The sequence below is a fragment of the Ascidia mentula genome, chromosome 1 (assembly GCF_947561715.1).
Source record: "Ascidia mentula chromosome 1, kaAscMent1.1, whole genome shotgun sequence".
Lineage (NCBI taxonomy): Eukaryota > Metazoa > Chordata > Ascidiacea > Phlebobranchia > Ascidiidae > Ascidia > Ascidia mentula.
Genome location: NC_138566.1, coordinates 17,990,227 through 18,012,801, shown reverse-complemented (window position 1 = coordinate 18,012,801; position 22,575 = coordinate 17,990,227). Strand labels below are relative to the sequence as shown.

Here is a 22,575-nt window from a genome sequence, read left to right as displayed (position 1 = left end):
TGCGCACTCAACTATTATCCGAAGGTTGTTTTTGTTGTTTCAAAACCGATTGCGATGGGATTGGTCTGGCAATTACCGTCATGAATCACGTCTTTGGCAGCTGAGACAGTGTCGACATTGAGACAAACTGTTGCTTCCCACACTCCGCGGTTCATTAGGCCAACTATTTCCCTGCGTACGTAAGTGCTGATTGCGAAAGGTCGGGCGGTGAGTCCACTTTTCTGCTTCCTCCTCGGCTTGAGCAGAGCGCTTCCCAGAGCTTGGTGATCTCGTTAACCACCGTCCTCGCGACAACCGCCGTCAGTTGTACTGTTTGCTCAACAGCCGAACTCGAAACCTGCAAGTTGCCAAAATTTTCCTCGTCGATCCATACGAGCGCACACGCTCCGCACCCTAAACAGTGCTGGGCGACCTCTGACGATTGCTCGTCAGCTCCGACAACAAGAGAAATTGCAAAGGGGGCCTGGGCTTTTGTAAGTGCTCCGTCGCTTCGGCGTCAGACACGTCAGCGCGCGGCGATGCCGCACCAAGCCTTTTTAAGGTAAAAGCTGGCTAAAAGAGGGGCTCTATGGGCTGGTCTGCGGTGAAAGACCAGAATATAGCGTGACGGGCAATTAGATACCCGCTTCCCCCGCAGCTCAGCGACCTGAAAATTCGGAACCCAGGTGGCCCGCGGGCGGTGGAGTGCAGAGCTCGAGCATCAGGGCTTGAGACGCGCCGAGTCGGGAAAACAGTCGACGCGGAAGTCGAGCCTCATCAGGCTCCAGCGCACACCGAATGTGGGAACGGCCTAACGACCTTCGGGTAATTGAAAAGAACGTGCCCGGAGTCGGCAGCGGGGGAACAATGCCCCGGGGACAAACAGAGAGGAGTCTCCCCGATGCGTGTGTTCGGTGAATGATGTTCGAATCAGCGCCTTGCTGGTTCACATGCAAACACGCTAAGGTACGGTTTCTTGCCATCCGATACCGTCTTCCCGGACGGCTAAATCGCCGCCACAGCCCCGGCTATGTGTGGTGCAATTTATTCCCAAAGGAATTCCCTCCCATTGTCACATGTGTACATGCAAAATGGTGCGCCTTTTGTCTGTGCCGTACCCAGCTTTAAACGGTTTTGAGGGTCTCTGCATGTCAAGCCTCGAATGGACCCTCAAAAGATCTGGTAGGCTTTCCGTTGACGATCTCGCAACGAAGGAAGCAGCGACACAATGGGAGTATTTGGCGACAACCATGTTTTCCATGTCCATAACGCCTGCGAACGCCCGGAGAAGAATGGAGGACGAAATTCCCACCAGATTCCGAGAGAAATGTTCATTGTGGCCAGACATGGTTACATAATATACACGTAAGAATTGACAGAAAAGTGAATTAATTAAGACCGTGTTTTCAAATGGAAATTCCACTGTTAAATTGAAAAAAAAATACAAATATTTAATAATCTCTCTACGTCAGTATGGGTTTGAACAAGCAAGTAATATGCAAAAAATAGAAAAATGTTACCATGAGTTGTGCGCTCCTAAGAAAACAATTTCGGTAATTGTCAGTCGTAAAATATATAATTTTATATCCAACCGCCTTAAACTCAAGTCATGTCATTTGATTTGTATTATACTTTATATATGATGAACAGGCGTTAAGGATTGTTAAAGATTATTTAGAACCTAAATAACTTATAGTTTACTATGTTTATTATTTTTTTAAATGCCCTGCCGTGCAGCCTAATAATGATGAAAGTCAATGGAATGTCTATGTTAATTTTTTACGATATTTGTGTGAAGCAAAATTCTGTAAAGGCGACCGTGTTTGAACCAACTTACAGGGACCATCATCGTCTAGGAAAGCACCGAGGAAAAGTTTGTGTACGTCTTTCTATCGTGACTTAATCTACACAGATTCGTGGTGTAATCGCTTTATTCGACAAAACCGTGGACGCCTAACCGTCAACAAATTAAGTAATCCCTAGTTCGTTTTCTCTGATTGTATCTTATTTTGGGTCGTTTCGGGTACGGCGACTGCGTGGACCAATTTGTCACTCACAGGGAATTACCGACGATTTCGACTGTCCAAGCACGCACAGGGGCGGGACCAGCTAGCGCTTATACAAAAAGCTGCCGTCCCTCGACAATGTTTAACCGCTTATAGGGTCCACAGCGCACCGGCAAAAACAAAAAGCTTGCTTCGCTTTCCCACTGGCTGCTTGTTATGGTTGACAATAAACTTATGGAGTAAGGGGGCGGGGAGAGCGGGCAGTAAAAAGAACAAAAAGCGCAGCGCCTTTCCGGCAGTGTGTTGGCAACAAACGAAAATCTCCTAATGGACGGGTGTTGCACCCGCAAATTACCCGGAAAACGCTTTCACGCGACACTTCTCGCCCCGGGAGGCGCAAATAGACACTATTAAATCGCGTCTTGAATGATTTATGCCTTTTCGCCGTACATTAATAATCAATATCACGGGCGCAGATAATTGGACAGGCCTAATTCTGTGAGCAAAATGACGCCCTGCGCTGAGGAATTTCGCTTTTTCGCATTTTTCTGAGCCTAAATTTTAACGATTCCGACCTCGTCTATTTTAAAACGAAATTAATGCAAGCTTGGCTCCGTTGAGACCTCAAGCAAGAAGGCTCCCCGCGTTATGGGCGCGTGGCCGGGCCATGCGTCATCCTGCATGACCAATGGGTAACTGATTTCAAAAATATCAAGCTTGTCGAGTGATTGATACAAATGGTGGACGTTCGGACAGCCAGGTGCGGCCGCTCGACGAGCGCTCGAGAATCTAACTGCGCCGGGTCTCGTAGATTTGTCTCTGGTGACGTGTTTACAAATAATAGAAAGTGTCGGGAGCGGTGTGCGCACAAAAAATGCATTAAGGAGCCCGTAAATAGTGAAATAGGACATGTGCCGGCCGTACGGTGGTCACACGAAAGGGAAATCTGTGTTTTCGCGTACTGCAATCGGTTATTGACATAATAACCAACGAGCAGCGGACAAACGAAGAAAAGTGCCTCTCAACACAAACAGAGTCATTAAAATTTAAAAATGAAAATCCAGAGGATTAGATTTATCGCTCTTTGTATAGACGCCACCGTTTGTATAGCGGCTCAGTTCGCGAAGACTCCACGTCTTCAGTGACAGCAGGTCTACATATTCCGTGCTTAATGGCATTATTTTTATGCTTTTCTTAGTCAAAAATAAACTGAAAGAGTATATTTTGAAAATAAAGGACCAAAATTAATTGTATCTCCTTCAACGTTATACAACAATAAAGAGCAACAGAGATTAATTCGAACGAGTTGTTGTGTAGACTGTACGATGAGAGTGGCGATTTTTTCCCAAACAAAAATATATTTAGAGTCAATAGGAATATCATTTATTTTGAAAAATAAACTAAAAATAATTGAGCTTTAAAGAATCCATTAATGTTTTCAGTTTTCTAAGATAAATGGTGGCGAATACGTTGGCGTTATAACAAATATGCCATACAGCCCAATATATATCTAAAAATGTGTATCTGCAGTTTGTCGAAATTTTGTCCAAACTTTATTTTTGTTTCTGCAGTTTAGAGAATTTTTTGTTGTTTGCAAAAAAGCGAAATAATTAATACATTGCCTCCCTGCTACAAATTGCATGACGTGTTTTAACTCGTTAAACATATCTAAATTATATAAGATTGTGGGCACATTGTCGGGAAAAATTGCCAAAATAGGGGTTTGTGTGCAAGCTGCATATACGCGCTGACGTTTTACGTTTATTGTGCTGTATTTACCATCACAATGGACACTTGCCACATGCAAAACAAAACCGATTATAACACCACTGGCGTTGTGGCGGAAAAGGCACGTGCACCTATCGACTGTTTACAAATATAAACAAGACTAGGGAGGATGTTATGGTTATTTTTGAGTAACAAATGGTCGCTATTTATATGGTAGTTGTAGGCGGAATAAATATGCTACTGCGAAACCAAATACGGCGATTAATTCTCAAGGAGTTATTCGGCCGCTTAAAAAAACGAAATTTTGCTTGCTGAATAATTCGGAAAGTCGCAATTACATCTTTTTAAATATTGACAAACTCTGATAAAAATTTCCATTTCGATCAAAAATATAAAATAGTACAACAGTCGAATATGTGGGAGAGAGATTGAGCATAAGGATTTAAGCCAATTTGCCATCAGCACGACTCTCTCGATCGGATCAACGGGAAAAAGGAAATCAGGCGCGACCGAATAAAACGAATCAAAGACCGAAATTCCAAGTCAGTTTCCGTATTGTAAACAGGCAATAATATTAGGGTTGCACACTGTGCTTGAGTCGACGCCGAAAGCACGGACGCATAGGCAACAATAAGCTAAAGATGTTGTGAGGTGCAATCGTCAAGGTTTTGCGATCGTCCATCTTGCCTGTCGAAGCCTAACTGAACAAAACGCTTTGTACAAACAGAGTATTACGCCCGCCCCCAACTAATAGAAGTCGAGGTGCTAGCAAAAATATTTTCGGCATTTTTACGGTGGTTGCCTGATTCGATTAGCGGAACAAATCAGACGATTTCGCTTCGGAGTCATTAACAGGCCATTTTGCGCAACGTCGAGCTCATCGGTAACTCGTGATCGCAATTAAAACTCTATGCGGCATCGACAACTTTGGTGCGGATGTCGCTCTTGCCGGAGCTAGATCGTCTCAGCAAAGTTGCAATGCCTACCCCCAGGCGCACGATCGCGAAAATCTGTTTACATCTGGTGTGGCGCTTGTCGATCGCTCATTCGATTTCGCATATCTGCCCGAAAGCCTTGCATGCTTGAAAACAACAGACCATCGCGAGCTTTGGTACTAGAACAGGTAGCTACCGTAATTCTGTCGTCTGAAAAGAGCAGCCCTGCGCAACTGCGAATTTTTGTTTATACAGTAAGCGCAGCTGACTTGAGGCGAACACAGCCCCCAAAGTGACGACGCGTGGCGAATAATTTGGGTAATAAACGCGCTGTAATGCGTGCTGTAAACAGGGGTCTGCTTGCGGTCGGCGGCCGGAGTCTAAACGCATAGCGAATTGCTGTTTACGTTCAAAGCCCGTTTATCGGCCGCGAGTTGGCGCTTACGACACCGGCGGCTCTCGAGACAGTCCACGAAGAAGTTCATGTGGAACGGTCTGCATCGCGCGTTGATATCAGAGCGCAGGTACGGGCGGGAGCACTGTTGCTGGTGACAACTCACGGGCAGTTTGTTACTGCAACGCATGTCGGCAGCCAGACCAGTTTGTTACTGCAACTGTTTGGAGTTTGGGGTTTACATAGCCTACCGCGCGCTGTTTGTACCAAAAGAGACAGACGAATTACTTAAATTAAAAGCAGTACCTGGTAGAAAAGCGAGCGAGTGTCAAGCTGTTGTGCAGACAGCCGTAGTTGTTGTTGCAAACAAATAATTATTTCCAGTCTACAGGAATACGTTATGCGTACGCTTTCTTCGATGTGTGACCACGTGATTTCTTTCTTTTGCAGTTGAAATTTTTTATTCACTGTTGGTGTCGCGAAAGTCTTCCGTCAGTAGGTGATTTTTTATTATGGTATTTGATGTGAACCCATTCGACACACCAGAACGGGAATTTGAAAGCACGCAACAGCAATCGTTTTCGGAGTGTTACCAAACAACCCCGGTCACACCCCAGCGCCATTATAATTTACCGGACAGCGAAATAAGCGCAGCGGGCGTCAAGCACGAATCGTGCGACTTTGTCCACTACAACAGCCCCTTTCCTCTGTACTCCTCGCAGCAATACGCCAGAGCGCAAGAGCCTGGACTCCCAGTTGCAATTGCTTCAGGTCTCTCGAGGAATCACCCTACTGAAGGCAGCATGATGAGTTCAATTCCCCCGCATCACCACGGCACCCATCAGCAAGATCTTATCGACAGCAATGGTAGCGGCGCAGGAGGTTCAATGTACGATAACTTTTACAATCCCAACGCTTTTGCGGCCCAGGCAGCTGCGGCAGCGCGTGGCCAACACCCGGCCACCACAGGGCACCCCTACCCGCCATTAGAATACCCATCTGCAGCCGGCGCGTCAAATCCGTACCTGTGGCTGAATCACGCTGCAGGTTCGTCTTCTATGGGTGCAAGTAGTTTTAATTCCGCCACTTCGTACATGCAGTCGGCAACGTACGGCGCAGCGGCTGTAGCGGCGGCCGCCGGGCAACGGCAGTTCTTTGGACCTGCTGGTTTTGGTTCAGATTTCGCGTGGCTCTCTCTCTCCAGCCAATCCGAACTCTTTAAGATGGTCAGACCCCCGTATTCATACTCGGCATTAATAGCAATGGCGATCCAAAATTCCCCGGAAAAGAAGCTGACCTTGTCACAGATCTACCAGTACGTGGCCGAGAACTTTCCATTTTACAAGAAAAGCCGCGCCGGTTGGCAAAATTCGATCCGCCACAACCTGTCCCTTAACGACTGTTTTAAGAAAGTAGCGAGGGATGAGGACGATCCTGGCAAAGGAAACTACTGGGCGCTCGACCCCAACTGCGAAAAGATGTTTGACAACGGAAACTTCAGGTAAAATCCAACGACGCCATTTTGTTTGAATGTGTAAGCGAGGGGAAAGTGGTGTTAGGGTCCCCTTCCGCTGTACGTCGCTACCGTTGAAGCGTAAGAGACGCGCCGCAAACGGTAAACAACAACAAGCAACCGGCATTTAGGCCTCACTGTAACACAATTACAATTTAAGAAAACTACGTTGCTTCGATAAACATTTTATGTTGCGGCTTATTAACGTGAAAAACTTTGACCGACACACCTCTAGAGGGTGCGCTGTTACCGCGGGCGACAGACAATCGCAATCCACAACGTTAACAAGCCATCACTCACACTGTGAATATCGCGCGCACCCAGCGCCTCGATATTATCTCAATCATTTTAATCGGATATTTCGAGCGTGGCACAAACAAACGGCCATTCGTCTGCACCGCGTCGTTCTGCGATAATCCGCGCTTGCTTGCCGGCGCCTAAAGTCGTGACGTCGAAGCGAGCGAAAGGAATTCGATGTTTGGGCCTTCAGGGGTCCAAGTTCACGGCCACGGAATTAATGCACAACACGATCGTCAATGCGCTACAAGGAACTGGGCGGCGAAACCAAACCGCGTCTTTTTTAAGCGCAATGAAGGCAACGATGATCATGGAGTCATCAACAGCAAAAAGTAACAGACGAGGTACCAATGTTTCACTAAAGTAAAAACACTTTTTCAGAAACGTGTAACAAAAATAAATTCCGTTTTTTCTCTATCGATTTGTGAAACGGCATTATAAAAACATCAACATATACACTACTTTTAAACGACCAGGTTAATACAAAGGTGTTTCGAACATCGTTAACCATTGTTCTGTGAGCTACAAAAAACAACTTCAAAGATAAAATTTTTGACACATTATTTCCGTAGAAGTACCCTAATAACTAACTTTCATATTTCTAAATCATACGATGGGAGGTGAAAATAAAAATTTGGTGCCTGTTTCGTCTTCCAAACACGTCGGACGCAAATATATTTTTTTGTTTAAACCGTGCCAGGCATTATACGCTATCGCATGTCCCATCGCGAAATATCTTCAGGGTTCAAACGCAAGGGTCGCTACGCCTCCTTCGGTATCAGGTGATACGCTTCTGTAAGCTGCCCTAAAAATTTGCTGCGCACCTGTTACGCAAACAATGTGACCAAGATTAAATACTGTAACCACAAACAAACGCTCAGTTGACAGTCTTAGAATGGCCCTTTTAACACAACCATAAACGCCCAACTCTTTTGTTTTGGATATTATTCCAAGTCATCAAAATTATTTTAATTTGTGGTTTAAGAGCCCTTTACGATGCGCATGTTTGTGCAGAAATTGACAAAAAAAAACGCTTGTTTGCCCGCGAAAACCTAACCTCTATAATGTTCCCCAACATGATTTACTAAACACCATGAAATTACCGCGTTATGTTTGTTGTGGCATTAACATTAACCGGCCAAACTGTTTTACTTTTGAGCAAAAATAAACGGGTAACCACTATCAATCACCGAGCAAAGAGCATCACGTGCCCTCCGACAGAAACCGCATGCGCCCAGCTTTGGGGTAGACCGTGATTACATTTGGCGAAAGTCTATTTGGCATCTGTTGACAGTGTAAACTCACAAAACATGTTTGTCGACAACGCGGGCGATTTGCTTGCGGTAAAAATGCACAACACGCGAGTTGCAAGGCACGGTTCCACGCCTTCGCACCCAATGTAGTTTCACATGACCCTGGGCGGGCGTCCTTGACTGTCAGGGGCCGACACACAAGTTTTCGCACGCGAAGAGACTTTAATCACACTGTTATCATTTACCGTAGCGGCCCAACATCCTGCCTTAGTCCGAACACACTTGAAAGCCGCTTGGGAACTATCGGTCGCGATGTGGCGCCGTTTCTTAACAGGAAAGTAATTCTATAGCTCGGAAGATCCTCAATTTTAAATGAAACAATCCTTGATGAACCAAAATACTCTTGGTACATCCAAATGCATCGCAAACCGAAAGTGGTATTTCGCAAACGCAAAAGCTTACAAACAACATTATATATGTTATGAACAACCTAACAAGATGACACAAGCGAGTTTAAGGCATGGTATAATAGTTATAATATTCATAAATTAGAAAAGAAACAAAATCTCCCACTTGCCTTTGTTACTGTTCTTGGTCGTTCGACTGCAGTGTTGGCGACGCGTTCCGCCATTTTGAAAATACGCAAACAACAACAACCTGCTTGAACCGCTTGTCACAGTCAACCAGTGGTGTGACGGTGGTAATCCAAGAAACATGCCAGGTCATTTTAAAACGTGCATCTCACATTTTAATAAATAGTAGTGCCGATTTTTAAAACACCGCTTTTCAGTTGTAAAGCCTGAGGAACGACCTTTGATTCACATGCGTCATTTAAAATTAATGAATCAGCTTTTATCCGGTAAATCAAATTAAATTGATATTCAGGTCGTCATTTTTGTTTCAAAACACTACACAGGCTCAAACGAATTAGTTGGTATTTCAGATAAGCGAGACTTGCAATCCGCATTAATAATAATAAAAGTCCAAGGGCATAAGTTTGTTGTTGTTGCCACACATTTAAAACTTAAAAATGAATGCAACAATCTGCAAATTACACAAACGCCTCGACTAAAAAAACAGCCACATCTCTACGTAATTGTTTCGTTTTTCTCAGCCAATGTAAAATAAATTCGAAAAGCGATTCAAATCAAACACAGTGCATTGTCATATCACACTGGTTTACTTTGCAAGTAATTCAGAGAAAAAAATGTAAACGGAACTGAGGATCAAAACAGTGTACTTGTTGTTGATAGTTTCAAACATTTTTAACATAATTTTTTCGATGTTTTTCAGACGCAAGAGAAAGCGTCGAGACCAGGGTGCCATGATGGGAAAGGAGAGCATTGAGCGCCCTCCAGATTTCAACCTCCCTCAAATTCCACCGCCCATGTCGCTTTTGAATGCTGTTCACAATTCGCATGAACACCGGATCGGGTCGGCATCGAGCCCAAGTTCTTCGACACACCAGCAAAGTACCCATCACCAGCAGCAGAACGGCGGTTCGTCAAATTTGGGCATGGACATGAAGCACCAGCACCAATCGAGTGGCAGCGCCAACAGCTTGTATGGTAGCCACGAAGGCATGGGCAGAAACATGCATGTAAAACCCGAGATCCAGCAGCAACATTCCACTGAGATCGAAGACGCCAGCCACGCCAGAAGTCCGATGACGCCGGGGGTACAGCGCAGCCCGATGGCGGTAGGCAACATGGGGGGCTCGGGAAGCATAATGGATGCCTGTTCAAGGTATGGCATCAGTGGTAGTGTGGATCTCGCTTCGCCGACAGCAACGCCAACGAGCCCAGATGGATCGAATCCAGCTGTGTATGAGGGGGGTAGTGCCGCCGCAATGGCGATGGCCCAAAGTCAGCAGATTCATAATCCATACGCAAGCGGTAACCGTGCGATTGCATCGCCGCACGGCGGTCATTGCGTTACTAATCCATTCCAGTTCAGTGTCAACAGCCTGATGAGGCGCAAGTATTCTTAAACAGGATCGTGATGTCATATAAAATAATTAAAGGGGCGTCATGTTTAACATTTAGTGATTTCCTACATAATTGAAAATGCGTTTTTAAAGATGGGAGAAAATGGCATCCTTCGATGATTCACAAAAGGAAATTTTACTTTTGCACATCTGCAACGTACAAAAATCGCAACGCAAACATTTTACATTAGCTGTTGTGTGTGAATTGCAAGGTGTTTCTACACAAGTTGAACAAGGTTTAAAGCTGAACGCATTTCGACATTGCTGTTTGTTGTGTGAAGTTAGTTATTATTTCCAAACCCCTTGTAAAGCGTATATTCAAAACTTCCTCCAAACAAAGTTCCTTGAGTCTCTCTGTTGGCTATGAATTTTCTATGCGCAGACCAAAGAAACGTATAGAAACTGTGCTTTCGCGCGTGCGTGTGTGCTTTTTGAATTAAAAACCTATTTATGTCATTTTGCGTGTGATAGTTCTTTTCACGTCAAGGGTCGTCTTCTGTCCATTCCGCTGAGTGGCGCTGTGCGACATACAACTTTCGGTTTGCTGTGAATTTTTTTGTGTTTTTCGTGTGGTCGTGACCCCGACGCAAATACATGTAGCGGTTCGCTAATGTGGTTGGTGCCTGCACAGAGTGTAGCAATGATACCGCAAAGAGAGGCTTATCGCAACAGAAAATGTGTATTGCCAAACAAGCAGAGGGTGCAAATCAGACAAAAGAACGAATAAATCTAAAAGCGAACTTTCGGGTAGGATTAACAGCACAAACGTGCGCATGCACTTTACCGCAGGCAAACTGAAGGTGTGCTCACGAACAGATACGAGAGGGGAACCTCGTGCAGCTTTACCGCATAATGTAAACATATAAGCAATAGTGGAGCCTGATGGCGCGCTGTAATCGTTAACGGTAGTGGAGGACAGAATTTTGGAGACGTACATTCTGAATCCGTGTAGGAGCGGAGGCGCGCGTGACCGCAATCGGATCAGCGCTGCGCAAGTATCGAGCGATGATTAATCAGAGACCCGCACACCGTATATGTATTGGAGGAAAGCAGCCATATAGTTAGAAGAGAGACACTAGTGGCTATGAAACATACAGGACTTTGAACGAGGCGCGCAAAGACAAAAACATGGCGAAGGTGTGGTTCGCTTGCATACTTGCGTTAACCTCGGCGCGGAGTTTCCCTGATATAAAGGTATGCAAACTCTGTGTTTTCGCCATCTTTGCTCAAAATAAACCAATCACGCCCATAACACAATGACGTAACGGCAGTGAAAAATTACTGCGAAAAAAAGGAAAAAGATGAGTAGCATAGCAGGCGAAATAAGAGCGAACAAAGCGTCGGATGGGACGATCGATGAATCAAGGAACAGCTTGGGTCATATGCAGGGGCGTGATCATTTCTTCGAACTTTGTACCCTTCACGTTGCAGCCTCGAAGGTTTGCTTCAAACAGATCGCAACCCGACAAGTCGCAGTTCTACAAATTCAGAAACATAGGTTGTTATTGATTGTGAAAAGTCTACAGAACTTTCAGGTAAACGTGCCACGGAAAGCAAATTAATCACAACCAAACGAAGGCAAATCAATCTTTTCCAGTCGAGCGAACATGCTAATACAGCGACCGCGAGAGCATCGCCACCACCTACCGCGTGCCTTCTCGCATAGGCACAAACCTGTATTAACAGGGTAACGGTAATAGACGCCGAATGCAGGCGTTCCCGCGGACTGAGTTGAGCCCTCTTGATGGAATCTCGGGTAACCACGATACCCTGCGTTTCCACATGGATGCCGCCCACTTTGGGCGCAAATCGGGGCCGTAGAACACATCTGAAGGCCCGCCGTTACCCCCATGCGTGTCGGGCCCATAAGGTCACGGGCTCGCGAACCGAGTGCGCCTCGTTGAAGCAAGGGCGCAAAATGCATGCAATCCGAACGCGCATTTTTCAAAAGTTTTTCACCGGCAGGGAGCAATCGATTTTCCCGTTTCGTCGCCCGTTTCCGTTCCACTGCACTGGGGAGTGTGGATGGGCAGGCTTTATGGGTATTGGTTTACGAACCGAATGGGTTCGCCTTTGTTTAAAACCGTTTCATCTGTGGCCGATCTTTCCAGCGTTACAGTGATACGCAGAAATGAGCTATTTATCTTGAAAATGTTCCGCTCTGGTTGGGCCGAGTAAATTAAAACCAAACACGTCGAAAGGTGAGAGTTGAAACACGAGACAGTTATATCTAAGTATACTGACGCACGATTTGCGTTTTACACAAAAACGAAAAAATCGAATTAAGAAAGGAAGAACCAGCCTTACCAACTTTCACTGTCTTCTGGCAAGAACTATATAATATTAACGTCACCCATTTTTTACACCCTGATGAAGGCTGCTGCATGGTGGTCGAAACGTTTACATAAAAAAAATATTGCCACCAGAAGAGCTGTATTGCAGCAATAAAACATGACTGTCAACATCACAAGCAATTTGTTTACCAACCTTCACATTCACAACAACCAATCATTGGCATATGTATAAATGTTTACGTGAAAAAATAAAACACAAAATGCTCTCCCAGGATCTTTGGCTAAAACCCATTCAATTTCTAAGCACTAAGTCCTTACTTCCAAGTCTGTTCCAGCCAGAATCGCACCACGCAAGTCACAATTCTTCAGGTTTGAATTTTTCACCGTGGCCACACGTAAGTTCGCTCCCGCCATTAGACTTCCTTCGAAATTGACGCCCTTCATGTTGGCACCTAAAACAAGGTGCCGGTAACACAAACAGAGGTAAGAAACCGCATAATAAACGAGGCAAATATTGGGATTATCTTGGGGAAACAGCGCACAATTGAAACTTTTGACCTCAGACTGTTTGCCAAACATCAAATCCAAAATTTGTGCGTTTTTGGTCTGTTAGTTTCAAAGCGGAAAAAAACGAAAGTCGCATTTTTTTCCAAAAATTTGAACTTGACTCGAACGGGCGAAGAGGCAAAAATGTTAAGCGAACACACATAAGATGTTTGGGGGGAAAACACTGCAAAAAAACTTGTAACAGTCGATCGTACCTTCCATGTTCGCCTTTAGACCCGAAGGATCGTCAAAGTTGCATCCCTTCATAGAACAACCCTCGGCATTACAACAAATCATCCTCACACCCTGCAGGTTAGCGCCCTGTCAAGAAACAACCCTGAATATTCGTAATGCTTGCCGACAATTTAGCGGCTGTAGTTTCGCTTTGCCAAAACAACAAACGCCAACTGGGTCGCAGTAAAACGAATCAACTACTGCAACTAACAGAGAAAAAGGAATACAGAATTTATCACATATATTGTTAAAGCTTTGGCTTTCGTCCATTCACAATAATAAACGCCATGTAGACCAAAAAACGGGCCCGTAGCAGAAAAACGACAAAACAATTTTCCATTAAGCCATTATACACAGAAAGGTTACCGGGTATGACACCCCACTATCTTGGTTATGAGCTAAGCACAACGGGTTGCGTTGTGAGACAGCATTGAGGCTCATAACTTGTTTGTGTGCGGGGCGCGCCGGTACATAGGTCACGCTCAAAGGCGGCTCATTAGCAGAAATTCATTAAGCGGCGTGACGAAGATAAGAGATTTCCGCGGACGTCAGACTGCGCACCGCCACTTGTGATGACAAATACTCATATAATACTCACGTCCAGTACAGAACCGTTTAGGTCGGCCCTCTCCAACGAGCAGCAGTAGAGATTGGCTTGTGCGAGGTTGCAGTGACTCAAGTTAGCGAGCTTAAAGTTGATATATCGGAGATCAAGCCGCGATAGATCGGCACCGGAGAAATTAATTCCCTGCGCATGAGAACAACGTGGAGTAGTGGTTGAAGGTGCGACTGCGCAAAAGTGCGATTCCACGAATCGGGCGCAGGTTGCAAGGGTTCAGAATACCACAAACAATATTTTCGCAATATTCGCCTGCATATTTCACAATTTCGCGTTACAATGGTATCTGAACTTTGTACCAAACTTCGTTATTTTTTTCTAATTTGCTCCGTTGTTTCAAAATGCACATTTTGATGATGCATGCGGAGAACACTCGGGAGCATAGTGCATGGAATTTAAAGTTCAGAAGAACAAAAACAACCCAACACAGATATTGCGCCGAATACATGAACATATTTAACCTATAGTATATATTTCATGCAATGGCATGATGGGCAGGACCGCCCCGCTACGCAGGCCCTTGCTTGGCGATCACAGCTAACGTATCGCGATCATGAGGTTTTCAGGCTTTGCCCAGGCAATGTAGCCTCGCTGGATCAGCCACTTTCTCCCGGCAAGTCGGAGCAAGATTTTAAAAATCAAGCTGCCGGTGAGGTTTGAACTCACGACCCTGGGCCAAACAGGCCCAACGCTCTACCAACTGAGCTACAGGAGGTCAGTGGTTTCACGGGGTATATTGGCCACAATCCAGCGAGGCTGCATTGCCTGGACTGCAAAGCCTGAAAACCTCATGATCGCGATACGTTAGCTGTGATCGCCAAGCAAGGACCTGCGCAGTGGGGTGATCCTGCCTATCATGCCATTGCATGAAATATTACTTTTTATCTGATACGGTGGTAGAGATCCCATACGTATATGTGAAGGTTGCCTGGCAAGTTCTGCGCTTGCGCACTAGTGTACCTTGGCCACAATATACCCCGTGAAACCACTAAGCTCCTGTAGCTCAGTTGGTAGAGCGTTGGGCCTGGTTAGCCCAGGGTCGTGGGTTCAAACCTCACCGGGAGCTTTATTTTTCAAATCTTGCTCCGACTTGTCAGGATAAAGTGGCTGAACCAGCGAGGCTGCAATGCCTGGGCTGCAAAGCCTGAAAACCTCATGATACATTTCACCTATCACCCAATCGCGGTTGTCGCACTGTTTTAATATAGACATTTTTTATATGTTCAAAATTGAGATAAATTAGAGCTTATTCGTTTATTTTGAAGAGTACTATTTGCGAATTCTAACTGCTTTTTTAAAAGAAAGTAATGATATATATCAAGTAATGATATGTCTCGACATATTCAAAAGAATTAGGTTCGAATCTTACGAGACTCTATACCGCCACAGCGCGACTGTTCGTTGGAGCAACAGACGTTTCTTTAGCACAACCGCAGTTAAAATAACAACACATATAGTCATAGGCGCCTAGTCCGGGGGGGCAGGGGGGGCGGCGCCCCCCCAGGTTTTTCAAAAAAACGAGTGGCTTTTACGCGCGTCTGTCCGCACCATGTAACTCGTCGCATTCGTAACGTTCAAAGAAAAAAAGAACTAAAAACAATGTGTTTCTTACACGACGCACACAAAATATGTTGACCTAGTTTCGCTTGCGTAACTAACATTGGTTGTTGCAACATCAGTCTCGCAGTATGATATACCAACAGGTACTTATTGGTTGTGTCGCAGACCGATCTCGTGCGTTCATCGCAAACGTCGCCCTTTTGGTTAATACGCCTCATGCATTAAAATTCAAACACAGTTTTTCGATACTTGATGACGTCACAGTAACAAACTATGACGTCATAACATAGCCGCCCCCCCTGGAAAAATGAAAACTAGGCGCCTATGCATATAGTTGACTTGTTTGTTAATCCAGTACACCAGAGTCTGTAAATTTTGGTTGGGTAATTGGTAATGCATGTATGTATGGAATATTACTTAGCTTGTAATGTTAATATTAAATATGTTTCCGTATAAACCAATAGACCAAAATAGTCAACCTGAAAGCGTAGTTCACATTTAGCTGGAGTGACAAGAAGGGCTTTCACCACCATGCAACGGGTGAGAGGCTCATCATAGCCATCCATGGCCCTCTCCTGCAAAAGTGAAAGCTATTTACCTTCACATCAAAAAATTCTTGACGATTTTTTATCCATTCTTGACAATGGAGAAAGATTTAAACAGGTTTGTCACTGGCAAACGTTTTAAACACATGCATTTATAAAACAAAAGTGTTTTCACAAATCAGTGTAAGTAAACGATACTTTAATTATAGTTTTAATTTCTTTCGACAAAGCCTCCATTCCAAAGAAGTTGGCCTCCTCCAGCACACCTGTAAAACATGTTTATGTGTACAAAATGTCTTTATAAGTAGTGAGTAAAAACAGTAAAACTGAAAATTTCTAAATTATTTCACCTCTGGGATCTACAGATTTGTCAATAATCAGTTTCCCGTGTCTCAAGTACCCAAGAATGGGTTCAAAGTACTTTGGGCTGCGATCCAAGAGAACACAACCGTTGCTATCAACAGTATTTGTCCACTTGACTGAACATAGATAAACAAAAAAATACCGTCTGTTTTAAAAAGATTATATACAAATGCATATAAATTTGTGTAACAACAAATTTATAAAAATGCTAATTTATACGAGTATTTTCTCAGGAGGTCACACATCTAATAAACAGAGTAACTTACCTAACCACAACAGAATATACATACCAAAACAACCTACCTGCATCCTGGAACATTTTAGCAAGCATGCTGTGTTTCTCCCGCCCAGTTAATGTACTCCTAAACAAGAGTAAACATGATTATGTGAGTGATTGTGAGATCATCTCAATCCTAACAAAAACAAGATCATCCAAAGTATTGTCATCCACATAAACATGGCGAAAATAATTATCTTTTATCTTTGGATATTATAAAACTATTTACTCTTTTTGACAATGCACAAAAAATATCGATGGTAAAGGACAAGTTTTTTGTCTGATTTATCAAAAAAAGCAGTTTATTACATCAGCTTTTGTGCAGATAATAAAGAAGAAAGATTGTTTCAAATTTACTCATACTCCAATAAATTTACTAAATTTGATAACATATAAACCATTGAAAATTTAGTTTAGTTGTTGAATTAAATCTGACACAATCCTTACCGAGTGGTTGCAAATACTTTTCCTCCAACATTTAAACTAATCCAGTCATTAGGTGAGCTTGCAGGTAAATAATTAGGATTTTGTTTTGTTTTTTTATCCAGCATTGAAACTTTCACTATATCATCAGTCCTGTTAACACATACAAACAAAAACATCTGTTTCCAAGGTGATAATCAAATGTGTATTGATATTTACTTCATCAAGTCAATGTCAGTTACTTCAGCACCATCCTTTGTGCACAACATAACCTGTTTGCTCTGATCAATGGAGAAGGCATGTTTTATGACATTGATTAGTTCCTCCAATGAGGATGGAAGTGCTACCACCTGTTAAAAGCACAGAACACATAATAAAACTAACACTATTGTGGGATTAGGGCCAAGCAGTCGTTATGCTTTAAGTCTTTAGGGAATGAAAAAGAAGTAAATTTGTTATTGCCAATATAAATATACCAACATAACACGTTACAACAGAACCTTTCCAATAGTTTCATCTTTCAAAAAAGCTTGAACTCGTCGATTTGGAGCGGAAGACATCAGTTGGCGAAATACCAAATCTACGATCCTCGGGGGCAGCAGCAACTTCACAAGTACTTTACACGCATACCGTTAAAAAGTAACTATTTTTGAGTAAACTTGACAACAAATTTTCTTCCAGTGTTGATTCCGGTACTTTCCCCAAAGGTGGAGTTTTATTTTAACATAGATATCACATAATACTTCCCGTTGTTTTGTTTAAAAATCATCAGGGTAATAATGAATAAATTTACAGAATTCATAACATCTGGAAAATTTAGCATCCAGACTTACCTAATAACCGCGAATTATGAAAAGTCTGAGGGGAAACTAACAGATGTGACAAAAATTTTCAAGCACAAATTACATTGTTGTTTTAGGCCGCATATCAGTATTAAATCCTAAAAATCTAGTTATGAAGGCTATCACCATTATTACCCATACTGAGTGATTTCTTTTTTGCCAACGACAATTCCTGTGGTCAGTGACCCATGAAGATCTATTGGTACTATTCATGGAGAAAAAAATTGATTGCAGCTGCATCCGCCAAAACACAGCAAGGATCTGAGGAGCCTCCAGGAGGATCTTTTGTCCTACAGGATAGCAAAAACAGTCCCAGGGGGCAACCAACGCAACTTTCCTGTGACAATTTTTTTGCCATTGCGTAGAAAAGGGTTAGGGCCAACATTAAATTGCAAATTGGATGAGGTTTTTGTGATTCGTTTTTTCGCAAAACCATCTTACATTTTTTGCAGCCCATTTAGCTAAAATAATGACTGATCGGGGACCGAAATGACCCCTAAGGGGTGCTTTAAGCAACTAGTTTTCACCTTACTGCGTAGCCAAGAGGCGGGCCTAACATAAAATCACAAATTAAGGTATACTTCTGTGATTCAATTTTGAGCTACATCCCCTTGAACATTTTGATGGTTTTTCAACTAAATTTTTCACAGCACCCTGCACCAAACGTCTGACTGACTGAGAAGAGCAAAAAATGCACTAAAACTGCACCAAACACGCTGAAAATCGCCCTGGCTACACCACGTGACTTCTTGCTCATTCAACCAGAAAAATGACCCCAACGCATAACCGGTTGCCTTGTGACGAAACTGAGACTTTCTATGACGCAGGAGCACAAGACGGGCATTCCCCGCGGGCAAAACTATTTTAATAGAATTACTGATATGCGGTCTTTATTTGCACAGGTGGGAAATACTGCACAAAGTAATAAACAAACTGGAACTCGATTTTACTACCGACAAACATAATTATTGCAGAACCATCACTAATAAATTACCTAGGAGTTTGCAAATATGAAATTTTCTGTTTGTAACACTAGACAAAATAGGAAAAAGCTTTACCATCAACTATCTAAATAAAAGCACTCCACTGGCAGAAATGTGTGGAACTTAAGACATAAACTACTCATTTTTAGCAAAAAACTTGTGCAATACTGGAACACACATAAAAGCAAGCAAGCCAAAATAAAACATCACAATGGTTTGAAACAAGAAAACTTTAGACACTTGAATATCATCAACTGAAAGCACCTAATCAGCCACACAAAGAAAGGAACATTTTGCACTATGTACCAAGACCCATCAGCAAAGATGAAAGCATGGAATTTGGACACTCTTCATCCTGTTGCAAAACATCACAGAATGTTATAATTATCAAGAAGTTACCATAGGAAAATTGGCCATGGCCTGAGACCCATTCAAAGATGGGTCAAAATCTTTCAAACACAACCCAGGATTAAGTACACATTTAACAATTTGAGGTCTTTGAAATTATTATAAATGTTTTGCCTTGACTACTAATCTAACAAAACATAATGTTGAGGTGGAGTTTTATTGATGTGTCAAACATATCAGAAACAACAAATTTTTTACCTCGATCTGGACATCATCATTTGATCGTTTGACACTTGTTAATCTGCAAAATGAGTTTATGCAGACATTACTTGAATTATGTCTCAAAGGTAATGTTTGGATATAGACTCATCACACAACACAGTTTATATATATATATATATATATATATACATATATACAGAAAAACTAGAGCTGCAGACAGGGTGTGTACACGCACTTTTTCGACCTGTAAGGTCTCATCAATGCAGCTGTTGACAGTGGCACTGTGCTAGCTTTTACACTAGCGGGCTCACTAATTTCCACTTTGTGGTACCTTACAGGTCATCCTGTCTGCAGCTCTCCAATATAGATTGTGTCAAGGGGAATGTTTCAAATTATTTTGAGGAAGTCTGTTGTACAAAATTTGTCCATAAAAATGTGATTATTCTATAAATACAAAGTGATTTACAAGTTCATATTGTAATGCTGTTGAAATGGAAACACCCTTAAAAATGTTAAATGGTAAATTTGCATCTGTCAATGATTCATTTGCAACTTAAATTTGTTTAAGTTATTACTTCTGTCTGAATAATGCAATTTGGTGATTGTTTGCTGTTACAAAATACAGCATGTTTCTAATGGGCAAAATAATACACAGATGGTATGACAACATCAATGAAAGTATGTTTTGAATTATTTTCTTGCAAAAGACTTACTGCAGTTCATCAATTTCTTTCTGAATAGTAATCTGCATTGTTTTTATCAGCTCCTTTTCAGCTTCTAGATTTTCTAGTTTTAATGGAGTTCTGACATTTGGTATATACACAGAAAACAAATCTAAAAACACAATGTAGAATTTGTTTGTTCACCAAACTACAAAAGAATACAATCTAACAAAAATTTGTATTTTGTGGTGCTTTTCATAACACCCAATAATATCCTTAGCAGAAATAATATTTGGTCTTTTATCAAAATTAAGCATTATTGGGATTGTGGCTATTGATCATCACTGTATTGGCGTAATTGCTACAAGCGGTAAATGCAAATGCATTTAAATAAAAGCTAGCTTCCATGAAAAGAATACTATACCTTCAAACACAGGTCTCAATACTGGTTGCATGGCGTAAATGGCATTTGCAACCTCGTACATCTGTGATGGTGAAAGTAAAAAAGGTGTCTTTCGTACAACCAGCATGCACTCTGGATAACCACAACATAATTCCAACAGGTGCAAATCATGTAAACATTTTTTTGTACATGATCATTAAAACATGACACAAAGTTTTACTCACGTAGAACAGATGGAGCATGTGTTTCAACATACAATTTCTTAAACAGCTCTAACAGCTTTTCTTCCATTGTACTGTTTAGTTGTGGTTGTACATACGCACTATTCTGAAATAGGGAAATTGTTGTTGCATTTAATTGGATCATGTAATTAAATTTTTTTCGGATTATTAAAATTTTGTAAAAATACTCTTCCTACCAATGGTTTAAACATGGGAGACATTGTTTGGACAAATTTCCCAAAGTTTTTCAATTTGTTGTGAAACTGCTTGATATGCACACAAGCTTTTCTAGAATCTTCCTTCAGGGAAGTCAGCTGATCAAACAAACACTGAGAATATTCAGTCAAATGCACAGTAATAGTTTGTACAAGACTTGTGTATAGTTCCTCCGAAAAACCATGTTGAATACATTGCCTAATACAGCTTGTGTAACAAACATTTGGTTAAAATCAGTCGCTCATTTTTGCAAAGCATTTAAACATACAATTTGATTTCCTGAGAGGGACTTATCAAAGCATCATTATCTTCAAGGTTTTCAACAATCAAATGCTCGATTTTAGGATAGTATTCCTTTGCATACAGATCTGAAAATAAATACACAGAAATGGTTTAAATATTACTGATCTGTGTTATACTTTTTAACAGTAAACAAATTGTCAAATGCAATAATTAGCTGACCACTTGAAACTGTGCCTCTAGCATAATTCTTGTGCTTGCCAGTACCCAGTTGTTTTCAGTGTTTAAATTATTTTATAGGCTGTGTTATTATTTATTAGATGAAGGTTAACTTTCTTAAAACCTAAATTTCGTCTACACAATAAAATCTGTTTAATGGAAGTACTAACAACATAATTTAATGTATCAGGATGCATTTTGGTATTTATATTATTAAATATATTTCAATGGCAGGATAGCCCACCTTGTAGTCATCTGTCACAATAGAAGGAGCATGTCACAAAGATGCATGGGGTAAATTTTATGGTTAAGTGAGCACTTATGTATGTGCTGTTGCTAGGGTGAATTTGAGCCAGTTTTAGTGGGGTTTTTGGCATTTCAAATTGCTGTTGAAAATTTAACTGAAAAGGCAACTTAAACTTCAGTCTATATTTACAGAAATTCGTTTAAGGGCCCAGTTATTTGTGGTTTTGTAAAAGATATATCCTAATTCATTCTAGTCAAAATTGGTCGCCTAGCAGGTGTGTTTTTGGCCCCTGGGGGCACCCCCAGTAAGACATCATTTGGGGTGAAAGAGCAACAAAAAATACAATTTGATTTTGCAGAAAAATGAATCATTTAAATATCCTATCTATTGTGGTTTTCTGCAAGGCTCATATCTCCTCTACAAAACAGCACTAAAGTTAATTTCTGAATAATTGCTCAAGCAAGATTTTCCAGGAGGCTGTACAAATGCTTTCTGTGGCGTGGCCTACATGTGTACTGTCCCATGGTGCAATAATTTTTTTAACTTTGAATGGTATCACAAGACCCATATTCCAAAGGGCCTTGAAGAACAGATTTCTTTGATTTTGCCATATAGGTCTTTTGGCATGAAAAACCTAAAGGTACAAAATTTAAAGAAATATTATTCTGGGGACACTTACCTGAAAAGTCGCTGCAAAATTTTTCCACAGAATGAAGATGTTCTTTAAAACACTGTTGATAGCCATTAGTTATTCGTGCTACGCTTTTCATTTTGTTTTATGCAAGCAAAATTCTTGCAAAAACAAAAATGTGGGACGTAGTAGCACAACACCAGTGTTTCCGAAAATATTTTTAACAAAAAAAGCCTCAAAATAATTAGCCCCCCGCCACGCACGCTAAATTAAGAATTTTTCGTGTTGATAACTGCTTTCCCTGTACTCCACATTTTTAGCGTTGTATCTGGTAATAAAATGACAACGCCTATTCTCTAATAGAAAAACTTTCTTACACAAGATACCA

General features: G+C 41.9%; 3 protein-coding genes across 3 annotated transcripts; 1 reads left to right on the top strand and 2 right to left on the bottom strand.

Annotated features, from left to right (window-relative positions):
• Positions 1-5,496: 5,496 nt before the first annotated feature.
• LOC145917128 (uncharacterized) lies at positions 5,497-10,673 on the top strand. Its single transcript, XM_083002926.1, has 2 exons — positions 5,497-6,543; positions 9,399-10,673. Exons 1-2 carry the CDS (start codon positions 5,555-5,557, stop codon positions 10,093-10,095), a joined length of 1,686 nt encoding a protein of 561 aa, XP_082859052.1. The 5' UTR covers positions 5,497-5,554; the 3' UTR covers positions 10,096-10,673.
• Positions 10,674-10,768: 95 nt separating this feature from the next.
• On the bottom strand, positions 10,769-17,648 carry LOC145917144 (BTB/POZ domain-containing protein KCTD9-like). Its single transcript, XM_083002927.1, has 11 exons — positions 17,454-17,648; positions 17,173-17,303; positions 16,978-17,106; positions 16,557-16,615; positions 16,241-16,369; positions 16,089-16,156; positions 15,825-15,920; positions 13,765-13,914; positions 13,148-13,253; positions 12,705-12,838; positions 10,769-11,570 (listed from the first exon to the last, which is right to left on the bottom strand). Exons 1-11 carry the CDS (start codon positions 17,511-17,513, stop codon positions 11,454-11,456), a joined length of 1,179 nt encoding a protein of 392 aa, XP_082859053.1. The 5' UTR covers positions 17,514-17,648; the 3' UTR covers positions 10,769-11,453.
• A 1,036-nt stretch (positions 17,649-18,684) lies between these two features.
• LOC145911188 (CDK2-associated and cullin domain-containing protein 1-like) lies at positions 18,685-22,368 on the bottom strand. The gene is made up of 8 exons (XM_082998451.1): positions 22,236-22,368; positions 21,119-21,218; positions 20,832-21,057; positions 20,638-20,740; positions 20,435-20,545; positions 20,062-20,182; positions 19,385-19,427; positions 18,685-19,133 (listed from the first exon to the last, which is right to left on the bottom strand). Exons 1-8 carry the CDS (start codon positions 22,324-22,326, stop codon positions 19,077-19,079), a joined length of 852 nt encoding a protein of 283 aa, XP_082854577.1. The 5' UTR covers positions 22,327-22,368; the 3' UTR covers positions 18,685-19,076.
• Between the last annotated feature and the right edge of the window lie 207 nt (positions 22,369-22,575).

Bases quoted from the DNA above. Each gene is read 5' to 3' on its own strand.
- LOC145917128 (XM_083002926.1), top strand. From the start codon at position 5,555: ATGGTATTTGATGTGAACCCATTCGACACACCAGAACGGGAATTTGAA. The intron at 6,544-9,398 runs GTAAAATCCAAC...GATGTTTTTCAG, and splicing joins TTTGACAACGGAAACTTCAG to ACGCAAGAGAAAGCGTCGAG.
- LOC145917144 (XM_083002927.1), bottom strand. From the start codon at position 17,513: ATGTCTTCCGCTCCAAATCGACGAGTTCAAGCTTTTTTGAAAGATGAA. The intron at 13,254-13,764 runs GTGAGTATTATA...GTTTCTTGACAG, and splicing joins TAAACGGTTCTGTACTGGAC to GGCGCTAACCTGCAGGGTGT. The intron at 11,571-12,704 runs GTAAGGACTTAG...CTGAATTTGTAG, and splicing joins TGGCTGGAACAGACTTGGAA to AACTGCGACTTGTCGGGTTG.
- LOC145911188 (XM_082998451.1), bottom strand. From the start codon at position 22,326: ATGAAAAGCGTAGCACGAATAACTAATGGCTATCAACAGTGTTTTAAA. The intron at 20,546-20,637 runs GTGAGTAAAACT...GTGGTTATCCAG, and splicing joins ACATGCTCCATCTGTTCTAC to AGTGCATGCTGGTTGTACGA. The intron at 19,134-19,384 runs GTAAAAAATTTG...GTTTTGCAACAG, and splicing joins ATGATGATGTCCAGATCGAG to GATGAAGAGTGTCCAAATTC.